The sequence below is a fragment of the Tupaia chinensis genome, unplaced genomic scaffold (assembly GCF_000334495.1).
Source record: "Tupaia chinensis unplaced genomic scaffold, TupChi_1.0 Scaffold144741_1, whole genome shotgun sequence".
Classification (NCBI taxonomy): Eukaryota; Metazoa; Chordata; class Mammalia; order Scandentia; family Tupaiidae; genus Tupaia; species Tupaia belangeri.
Window position 1 is genome coordinate 652189 of NW_006204601.1, and position 10963 is coordinate 663151.

Sequence of the window (10963 nt, forward strand, 5' to 3'; positions counted from 1 at the left end):
GCAGGACCTGCGCAAGCTCAAGGCAGGAGCCTGGGGGATGAGAGAGAGAATCTTGCTGAGTCCAAAACCCTGGTCCCAGAGAGGGTATGAAGGATAGGCTGGCTGGGTGCCACCACTGCAGAGGGCAGGGACCACTTGGGACTATTTGCAGTTGGGAGAACAGAAGACTCTAAAATCAAGTTTGCCTTGGTCACAGGGGAGACCCTTGCTTGAACACAAGCTGCCCTAGGAACATGGGCCTCGGGCATGAATCCTTCTCTGCTGCTCCAAGTAGGGCCTGAAGGGTGAGGCAGAGGAGGCCGCTCCAGGGCCTGGTGTAAGTCTTGGGCTAAGTGGACGTGATGCTCTGTAAATTTGCACAGGCTACTCTTCTCATCTGCAGAACTCTTACTCTCTTCAGCCTGGAAAACACATTCAGGGTAGTTGGTCACCTCCTCCTAGAAGCCATTCTTGATTTCTCAGGGTGGAGTTAGTTTCTCTGACTGTAGTGTCGTTATCTGAGCCCCGCTTTCCACTCCATTTGCCCCGACTTCCCTAGCTAGATCCCATGCCCTCGCCCAGGGCCGGTGGCTGCTGTGAGCTTTGGTTCGTGGTGTGGTTGGGGAGTGCGGGATGTATGTGTGTGACGTGTCCCTGGTTCCCTGTCTGGTCCACTGGGGAGAGCTTTGGTCAATTGGAAGCTAATGGAAGAGAGACCCAGTATGAATTATACATGTCCACAGGCAATTTCTGCCCGGCTTGGCATGTCTGGTTGACCATCAGTGACGCGGGCTCATCTCATGTTCATTTCGAGTGTGTCGAACAGGTGATGACCTCACTGCTGGCCAGACTCAACCAGTGTTAGAACCAGAAGAACCTTAGATGGAATAATAATGATGACGATGGCACTAGCTACTTTAAAAAAGGTTTACTTATGTGCTAGACACTGAGCTCTGCGTTTTTTTTTTTAAAAAGAATTACTTTATTTATTTATTCATTTTAATGTGACCAGAGAAAGAGAGAGAAAGGGAGAGGGAAAATGAGAAAGCAAGCTGCCAGGTCCAGGACTCGAATCGTGGTTGGCCATGTGGGGGTCCATTGCCCTTAACCACCATGCCACCTGCCAGCCCCGAGCTCTGTATTTTATACCCATCATTTTGTTTTTCTATGGGGCACATGCACTTGCTGGAGAGAAAGAAACAGAAAGTGACAAAGCATCCCCTAGGAAGATAGCCATGCTGCAATCACTTCTCCATTCTCCTCTTGGGATTTGGGGTACACACACACACACACACACGCACACGGGTGTCAGGCTGCCAGGTCCAGGACTTGAACTGTGTAGTGAGCCCTGTGGGATCCAGCTGCTTCAACCACAATGTCACTGACTGACCCAGTTTAGCTTTTTTTTTTTCTTTTAAATAAAAAACAGAGATGTAATGAACAGTGGTTTAAATAACATGGAAGCGTGTTCCTCTCTTACATGAAATGTGATGGCCGCTCTGCTCCACGACGGCATCTGAGCACTAGGCCCCTATTCCTTGCCTTCCCTTCACCCGCATCTACAGGGTTAAGACGACGTGCTACCACGTCTGTGTTCTGGCCCATGGCAAGGGAGGAAGGGGAAAGAGCAGGCATTCTGGTTACCATGTGTGGAATAAGTTACCCTAAAACATAGCAGGCTGAGACAACTGTCAGGTTTCACTCATGATTTTGCAGGTCAGAACTGGGAAGGACTCAAGGCAGCTCTCTCCCTTTTTTAAAGTTTATTTATTTATTTCTTGCACACATGTACACGCATGAGAGAGAGAGAGAGAGAGAGAGAGAGCAGGGGCGGAGCTTTCACACTGCAGTCCACCCCTAGTTTCAGCCGACCCAGATCATGGGCACACATGTGCAGCTCAGGGAGGTCCCAGGGCCTATGCCGGTTGTGTCACTGCCCTTCCACTACCTGGCCATCGGCAGTTCTTACTGGAGTCTCATACACCGTGACAGCCAGAGTTTGGCTGGGGCTGGGCCATCTGAAGCCTCCTCTGGGCTGATGCCCGAGAAGGCTTGCTCATGTGTCTGGACAGTGGTTCTGGCTGTGGGCTGGGAGTTCCGCTGAGGCCCTTGACCATCGTACCTACATGTGGCCTCTCCAATATATGCAGGGGATAGATGGCCTTACATGGTAGCTGGCTCCCTCAGAGTATTCCAAGTACCAAGTGGAGATTGGACTGTATTAGTTTGCTGGGGCCGCTGTAACAAAATATCCCAAACTGGGTAGTTTAACAATGAGGTTAGAAGTCTGAAATCAAGGTGTCAGAAGGGTGGTTCCTTCTAAGGGATGTCAGAGAAGGATCTGTTCCGGGCCTTTCTTGGCTTGAAGAGTTTAGTAAGCTTGCTGTTGACAGCAAGATATGTGTGATGTCCCTTAATGAGTGGGAATTACAAGTGGAATCCCTTTTTGTTCCTTTTGGTTGTTTTTTTCTTTCTTTTTTTTCTTTTCTTTTTTTTTTTTTTTTTTTTTGTGAGAGATTTTTCACTGTAGGGCACGTGTGCTCGCCAGACAGACAGAGAGAGACAGAGAGACAGAAAGCGAGAAATCACCCCCCAGGGGGGATGGTCACGCCACAATCCCTTCTCCTCCATTCTCCTCTTGGGATCTTGGGCACGCACACACATGTGCCCGGCGTGAGTTCTAAGCCACCGGGTCCGGGACGCGAACCGCGGTCGACTACATGGGAGTCCAGCGACATAGCCATTACGCTAACTGCTGGTTCCCTGGTTGTTTTTTTCTTGAATGCAACGCCACTTGGAACCTGAGCCCCGTGGAACTCCAGGTTTACAAGGGTTACACATGTGCTACCCTGCCTCCCTCACAGGGTAACAAAGGGTGCTAATAAAACGACCTGTGGGGGGACCAGCCAATGGCATAATGGTTACATCGCTGGACTCACACATAGTTGAATGCAGTTCAAGTCCTGGACCCGGTGGCTTAAAACTTATGTCAGGTTGAGACCAGCAGTTAGTGTAATGGCTATGTCACTGGGTTCCCATGTAGTCGACCATGTTTCGAGTCCCAGACCCAGTGGCTTAAACTTGCGCCGGACATGTGTGCAAGCGTGCCCAAGATCCTGAGGGGAGAATGGAGAAGGGATTGCGACATGGCCATCCCCCCCTGGGGGGTGATTTCTCGCTTTTGTCTTTTTTGTCTTTTGTCTTTCTCATGAGCACATGCACCCTATAGCAAAAACCTCTCAAAAAAATAAATAAATAAACAACTTATGCTGGGTGCATGTACATGCATGCCCTGAACCCCGAATCCTGAGAGGAGAATGCAGAAGGGATTGCAGCGTGGCCATCCTCCCGATCCCTTGCAGGTGATTTCTCACTTTATCTCTGTCTCTCTCTGTGCCTCTCCAGTGAGCACACAAGCCCTATAGCAAAAATCTCTCTTAAAGCAACACAACACAACACAAAACAAAACAAGAAAAATCTGTGAGGAAGATTCTCAAGTCCCGAGTGAGGGATGGCCATGGCTGCTGTGGTTCACTGGGTGAACACGGCCTGTCCCTTCTCCATCCTGTACTTCAGTGTCCTCATCTTCCAAAATGTCACCGAAGCTCCTCACTGGGCTTTGAACCCCCTGCACAGTCCTTGCTTCTTCACCTCCTCCCGCTCCACCCCCAGGCAGCTGACGTGATAAATGACTGAAAGCAGCGGGGACTGAGGTTACGGGGGGTTGGGATGCAGCACGTGGTGCTGCCCACACTCCTGCTGTTGTAGGCATGGATGTGGGGCCGTCCCTCTGCTCCTTCACCTGCTTTCATTCACCTTGTGACCCAGTGCTGCTGGGCCTTCCTGTCCGGGTCTCCTTATCAAGTGCCCACTCAATCTCCAGCCCTGCCGGTCCTGGAGGGCATGGGGCTGGCCAGGGGGACAGGGATCCCCACCATCTTCACTGAGTGCACCTGCAGGTATATAAAAACGGTGCCCTCTTGAGGCAGGCTCCTCGGCCAGCATTGTAGGACACGTGAAGCTGAGCGGGAACCACCGCCGTGTCCTGGACAGGGCCATTCAGTTCAGGAAGCACATCCCCTCCCTCTTCCTCCTTGATTGTCATGACATCCCTGGAAGGACCCAGAAGAGCAATCTGTTATTTGCAAAGGAAAAAAAAAGTAAAAAGCAAGCAAGCTACAGGTCCGACTGATACTTGTGGAGTGCCTGCTATTTCTTAAGCAATGACACCTGGTTCGCCTCAGTCACAGGACAGAACTACAAATGACCCTGGCACCTGACCCAATCCCCAGAGCCATCAGCTGTCTGCTGGGGCTGGGTCCTGAACTGGGTAGAAGGATACCCACCAGGCTGTGGTCCTGTGAGATTCCCAGACCCCTCAACTTCCGGAAGCCTGGAACCTGGCGCCCTCTGGTGGCACTCTGTAGCCTCTGCTGGCATTGCTGGAAGCCCGCCTGAGACCAGCCACCAGGCCACCTCCCTGGTTTCTCACATTGGAAATCCTGGCCCATAGAAGGGGCAAGACTTGCTGAGAAAGAACAGCCTCCACATTTGCCTTGAGGAATGTACGTTTTCTTCGGGTGAGATATTATCATTCTTGTTACCAGCTCAGAATTCAGAGATACGCGGCGAACACTGACGTTTCTTGAGCCTTCCTTTATTATCCTTACCTTGAGGTGGGGAACCACAAGTTCCATTTTACAGAGAAGGCAATGGAAGCTCAGAGAGGCTGAAGGAGCTACTTTCTCAGGCTCACGGTGAGCCAGAGGCAGAGCCAGGACTCGGACCCCGGCCTGGCTGACCTCAGAGCCCCCACGTAGATGACCACGATAACACTGCCACTCCAGCCAGTGCCCTCCTCTGTCACCCTGACACTTGATCTGCGGCAACAGAACCTCAGGGGAGAGGTTCTTTGCTCTGGCAACAACGTGTCGTTCAGACTGTTACTGTTCCTTGACCTGAACTGGGGAGGGGCCAGGGTTGGAGAAGGAAAATGGGAAGGAAAAAGACCAGAAGCTCCTGCTCCGGCTGTGGCGGGATTAGTGGGCTGAGACTCCAAGCCAGAATGTGAGCCCCAGGCAGCCAGAGATCCTGAGTAAGTTCCTGCCACGTTTCTCAGCCAACAAGGGAGAAATGACAGCGGCGCCTTGGCAGTCCCTTAGGGCACAAGGGCTTGGGTTCGGACTTTGTTTCAAACCCTGCACCTCCCAAGTACTATGTGGTCTGGGGCCAGGGACTGAATGTCTTTGAGCAGATTTTTATTTCTGAATCCGTAAATTGAGTTGTCCTGGGGATTCAGTGAGGCGACTGAACTAGGAGCATTTGGAGGATTTGAGGCTTTTAAGGAAGCTGTTTCATCACTCTCCCTGGAATGGGGACTCTGGGAAGGTCTGGAGTGGGACAGAACCAGGCACCCCGCCTTTGCCTCTGAACCCAGGCACATCCATTCTCACTCTGTATCCTGAGGACCCCCCAAACAGGTTTCTCCACACCTGGGTCTCACTTCTCTCCCCATTGCCTGAGGAGCCGGCCCCCACCCCATTCCAAACCTTGCTTCTAGCTGCAGACCGGATAGGCAGGCCTGCTTTCCATCCTTCATCCCTGGGGGCTTGGAGCTGAAGCTCAATCCTCTACCTCAAAGGAATCCACTTAATGAATCAGGTTGATCCTTGGGACGCTGTCCTGAGGCCTTTGACCAGAACCTTTCGGCCACCCTGGAGTTCCAGACCCCGGTCTTGACCCAAGCCTGCTCTGGCACCCAAAGGTGGAAGGGGCCTTGGGGATGAGGCCCACTGGAGATTTCTGCTGTGGTCCAGGTCCAGTTTTATCCGTTAAGCTGCTAGTCTGGCACCCACAGCGCTGCCCTGTCCCCCTCCCATTCCTGGAGCCAGCGCTGGCAGTAGCAGCGAGTAGAAGGTGGGAGGAGGGGTGAGGGCTGGGGAACGAGAGAGGCTGACAGGAGGCGGGGACTCTGGGGGGCTGAGGACTATAAAGGGACAGGGGGACCCATCTAGCCTGAGGCTGGCGCCCGCTTGGTCCAATACCACTCACTCAGGACTCAGGGTAAGTGAGCTCAGCTGGCCCTGGGCTCTGTGCCTCCCTAGGGCTGGGGCTTGGGGCTGGGATAGAGGAAAGTTGGTGTTTGTAGGGCTGAGGGCTCAGGAGGCCTGAGGTCCTGCCTGGCCTGACTCTGCACCTGGGCAAACCTGTCGCACGGGAAGAACAGTCACTGACAGAGAGAGTGGGAGAGCGTGTCAGAGACAGAGAGGCCGTGAACACGAAGGTGTGATTGCGACCTTGTGAGCAATTGGGACCACTGTGTGTGCCAGTCTGTCCGGGTGACACAGCAATAGCGTCTTCTCCAGGACTGTGTCTGCGTCCATTTCCGGGACAGGTGCTAGACCCACAAGGCCATGGATGTCTGTCCTTTGGTTCGCAAGTTTGTTCTGCATCCCACTCCCCTACTTCCCACCAGCCCCTTCTCCACCCCTGCCCCACCTCTGCTGCCCCAGAGTACCAGGTCCCGGAGACCATGTGTCCTGTATCCCAGGCCCCCATGTCCTCCCCATGTCTCTGCTACACTTTCTACCTGGCTGGGCCCTGGCTACCTGGCTGCTCACAGGGGGCTGTCCATGCTCTCCAGGGCAGTGTCTAGGAGGTGGGGTGCTCGGGAGGCCCTTTGCTCTGCCCCGTCTCCTGGCTTGAGGAACTTGGTGATGGGCTAACGGGCTGGCAGGGGGGCCCGGCTCCCCGCATGGAGGCTCTGCAGACTGGACTCAGCTCTGTCTCCTCAGATGGCTGCCGCCCGCCGCTGCCTCTCTCTGCTGCTCCTGTCCGCCTGTGTGGCTCTGTTGCTGCAACCGCTGCTGGGTGCCCAGGGAGCTCCGCTGGAGCCCGTGTACCCAGGGGACAATGCCACGCCGGAGCAGATGGCCCAGTATGCGGCTGAGCTCCGCAGATACATCAATATGCTGACCAGACCCAGGTGTGTGGGGGAGAGCCTGGCTCCTGGCCCTGAGCCCACTCTGCCCTCCTGGCCGCCCCTCCATTCCCACCCCTGCCCAGCCCCTTCCCTGCCTGCTCTAGGAAATACAGAGCATCTTCACTGACCCTGCCTGGCCCGTGTGCCCTGGGGCAAGACGGAGCCCAAGATCAGGTAGGAGGCAGGTGAGCTGCACCTGGACACAGCGCTCCCTCTCCTTCCCAGGTATGGGAAAAGAGACAAAGAGGACACGCTGCACTTCTTGGAGTGGGGCTCCCCCAACGCTGCCACCAGGTGAGCTGGTTCTTTGCCAAGACTGTTGGCACCCTGGGACTGAAATGTGGGGAGGGGGCCCTGAAACAATGGGAGAGGGGTGTCAGGGGAGTAACAGGGGCCCAGGGCTGCCCTGAGGGCTCCTGAGGGCAGGACCACCCCTTCCTACTGTCACGTTCCACCTTCTCTTCACAGGGAGCTCAGCCCGATAGACATGTAATGCCACCTCCCACCTAGGCTCCATGGCAGTGCCAGCCGGCTCTCCCCTCTGCTCCCTTGGCTCTGGCCACAGCCCACTCCTTGCTCCCATATTGGCTAAATAAAGCAAGTCAAAGTCACAGCCTCCCTCGTGTGTCTGTGGACCCCTGGTGGGAGCAGCCCAGACTCACAGGACAGAGGGGGAGGGTAGGGAGGAAGAGGGAGACAGGGGCCATTGTTAAGGTTTCTGAGCCTCCGTGGGTCATCAGAGCCGCTCGGTTCATCTTCTCTACTTCATAGAGAAACAAGTTGTGGCCCAGATGAAGGCAGGGACTCCCCCACGGCTACTGATCAAGTCAGCGAAGAGGCGTTCTTGAGCTCAGTTCTGCCGTTTCAGCACTCTAGACCTTCCTGATCACCAGCCTGAGGACAACTCTGTCCCCAGATGCCCTCCGGCCAATGCTTTCCTGTAGCTTAGGCAGTCCGTGGGGTACTAATCTATACCAGGGTGTCCTGTGCATGGGGACAGGGGCAACGGCCCAGCCCAGAGGAACGCCCCTGGTGCCAAGGCAGTCGCCGCTGCATTAGGTGGTCTCAGAGCAGCTCTCCAGACACCTGGAGAGGTTTTTCCGGAGAGGGAGTGAACTCCTGGGCACAGGAGGGACTCAAGCTGCTGCAGGAGGGGCAGCTGCAGGGGCACAGGACTTTCTAAGAGGAAGCCAGATTAGCCAAAAGCCCCAGCCACGTCCAGGAGTCCAATCTGGATTCTACTATCCCATCTCTGGGAGGGTGAGGACCTGGATCCTGCCCCGGGAAGGTGGAGATGGGTTTGGTGTGTATAAAATGGGAGGGAGAGAGTTCGTCTCTCTCCCCCTCTCCTGGGGCTGGAGGCACCTGTGGAGAAGGGACAGTCATGAGAGCAGGAAGGGTGAAAATGAGACTCCTTTCTGGTTCCCAGAGTGACTTCTCCCACCTCTCCCACCTGCTCAGCCTGCAGGGGTGGGCCTGGAGAGTCCACTTTCCTGGGCTCAGCACCCTGCACTGGCCTCATGGCCATGATCCCACAATCCTGTTTCCCCACATGAATTATCTGGAAGTGGAACGGGGCCCTAAAAGGCACAAGGCTTCTAGAAAATGCAGCCACTAGGCAAGTGCTCTGTGCAGGCTGGCTCTTAAATCTGAGGGCACCTGGCTAGGGGGCTAAAAACCAGAGCTTGTTTGGACAAAGCCTGAAGTTTCAGCATGTTTGCTAGAGACTGAGGGGGCGGGTTCTGAATGGAGAGAGGTGTGGACACTTCCCAGGGGCAGGAATAAGGACCCTGCTTGGGACACATCTGGGTGTGATAGTTGGATCATGGAAGAGGCCTTGGGCTCCCAGAGGAGAGTGCCTCGGTCACAACCAGCTTCTGGGGACAGGTCACACCTAGCTTCTGGGGACAGACCGAGCTAGGGATAGGCTCCTCCCCTTCTCTGCAGAGAGGGCCCAGAGGCAAAGGCCTGCCCTGAGGGGCAGCGCACCTCTGCCTGCTCCTGTGCCAACACTGGCAGCCGAGGCTGGTACTTCTGTACAGAAACTTGACAGGGGGTGGGGCGGGGGCTGAAGCCGGTCTGTCGAGGTTGCTGAGGTGGCTCTCTCCCTCCTGCTCTCCAGTGGGTTAGAGCTCCCACCCCCTGGTGGTGGATGGGGGAGGTGGGTGGGTTGCAGAGAAAGACAGTGGAGAGCCTGCAGCTGAGGTTTCTCTCACAGCAGACTCTAGGGTCCCTTTTCTCCCATCAAGGACAAATCCCCACCACCACCCAGCATATAAAAATGACAAAAGCCACAGAGATTTTGTTTCTCTTTATTGTTCTCATGGAGGGGTAGGGGTCGGGCGGATTGAGGCCCCACTCACAACATAAAAAAGTGGGTGGGCTGCAAGAGCTGGGTCAGGCATCTGAATGAGGTCAAGGCCCAGCCTGGGAAAGGAAGTCCCTGGGGCCCTGGTGTCTCCTTCGACTTCCGGGAGCTCCCTTGTGTTCCCACCCAAGCTGCCCCCAGTTCCGAGGCTCCTGACCCAGCGGCAGCAGTGTCCAGGCGCTCCTACCTGGGGCCCTGGGAGGTCGATGGTCGCGGTTCCACGGCGTTCACCGGCTGGGGTTTGGTGGCGTTGGGTGGAAGGGGGTTCTTTGTGTTCAGTGGAGGGAGTTTCGTGGCGTTCGAGGTTTTTTGGATTTTAGATTTCTTCGGGCTGGGGAACAGGTGCTTGCAGGGATCATGGGGCAGCGATTCGCGCGGGGGGATGGGGAGGTTCCCAGGTGGCGTCGTGTTCTTCCCCACACCCTCCTTTCCTCCCTCCCTCGCGTCCTCCGCCGGCCCACGTACTTAAAGAGCTTTTCTATGTACTTGTTGATATGGCCTAAGTTCGCCAGCCAATTTGCCGCCCTGGGCTTGGGGAGCTGCTGCCTTTGCAGCTCCTCCCCAAATGCGCTCTCCGGCCGCAGCAGCAGCGACGCAAAGCACACCAGGGCCAGTGCGCACGCGCAGCGCAGAGCCGGAGTCTGGAAGGGGCGGGGCAGACAGAGCCGCAGGGCTGTCACGTGACGCCGTGTCTGGGTCGCTTGCGGCGCCGAGACCCGGTCTTGCAGCCTCTTGACCAGATAGGAAAGCTGATGTTGCTCCCAGGCCTTGTCTGCCCTGGGACACACAGGTGCACGAGCGCCCGGTGAGGGACAGTCTGGTGCCCAGGAAGGATGGTGCACACCTGGGTGCGCATGCACAGCGATGCACAGGAAGCGAGCACCGAGGCAGAACCAGACAGGGAGCCGCGTTAAGACGGACCCGTCAGGACAGCAGAGAACCGTTGGTCAACCCCCTAACCTCGCTGACCACTCCCGCAATCTCCTTGCGCACCCCTTCCAGCCTCTGCTGCCTCCTTGCTATTCCTCAAAAACACCAGACATGCTGTTTCCTGCTTGGAACACTCTTCCTCCAGACATCCTTAGGGCCAGCTCCTCTTCCTTTGGGAATCTGCTCAAAATTTGCCTCCTAAATGGGTCCCACCCTGACAGCCCTATTTAAAATTGCATCCCATGGGGCCAGCAGGTGGTGTGGTGGTTAAGGCACTGAACTCTCACATCGTTGACCATGGTTCAAGTCCTGAATCTGGCAGCTTGCTTTCTGACTTTCCCTCTCTGCCTCTCTCTGGTCAAATTAAAAAATGATAATAAATGGGGCTGACAAGTGACATGGTGGTTAAGAACGCAGGACTCCCACACGACCAACCACGGTTCGAGTCCTGAACCTGGTGGCTTGGTTTCTTACTTTCTACCCCCATCTCTCTCTCTCTCGCTCTCGCTCTCGCTCTGTCCCTCTCTGGTCAAATTAAAATAAATAAAGTTAAATTTAAGAAATTAAAAAAAGATAATAAATGAAATGAAATAAATACTTCTTTTTAAAAAAATTGCAACCCAGCCCCAGCACTTTCCAGCATTACTAGCACTAAGTACGTGCTCTGTAGTACATGTTAAATGAGTAACTAACAGTTACAGGAA

The 10963-nt window shown here is 55.0% G+C and overlaps 2 protein-coding genes across 2 annotated transcripts in view; one reads left to right on the forward strand and one right to left on the reverse strand.

Annotated features, from left to right (window-relative positions):
• The first annotated feature begins 5984 nt into the window (after positions 1-5984).
• On the forward strand, positions 5985-7574 carry PPY (pancreatic polypeptide). The gene is made up of 4 exons (XM_006167377.2): positions 5985-6042; positions 6774-6964; positions 7187-7255; positions 7430-7574. Exons 2-4 carry the CDS (start codon positions 6774-6776, stop codon positions 7452-7454), a joined length of 285 nt encoding a protein of 94 aa, XP_006167439.1. The 5' UTR covers positions 5985-6042; the 3' UTR covers positions 7455-7574.
• A 1683-nt stretch (positions 7575-9257) lies between these two features.
• The window catches only part of LOC106733748 (uncharacterized), a 2161-nt gene continuing 455 nt past the window's right edge, over positions 9258-10963 (reverse strand). The window contains exons 2-3 of the mRNA XM_014583780.1: positions 9795-9970; positions 9258-9660 (exon numbers count right to left, since the gene is read on the reverse strand). Of these exons, the coding sequence (XP_014439266.1) occupies positions 9513-9660; positions 9795-9970 (324 nt within the window). The 3' untranslated portion in view covers positions 9258-9512. The remainder of the gene's footprint in view (positions 9661-9794; positions 9971-10963) is intronic.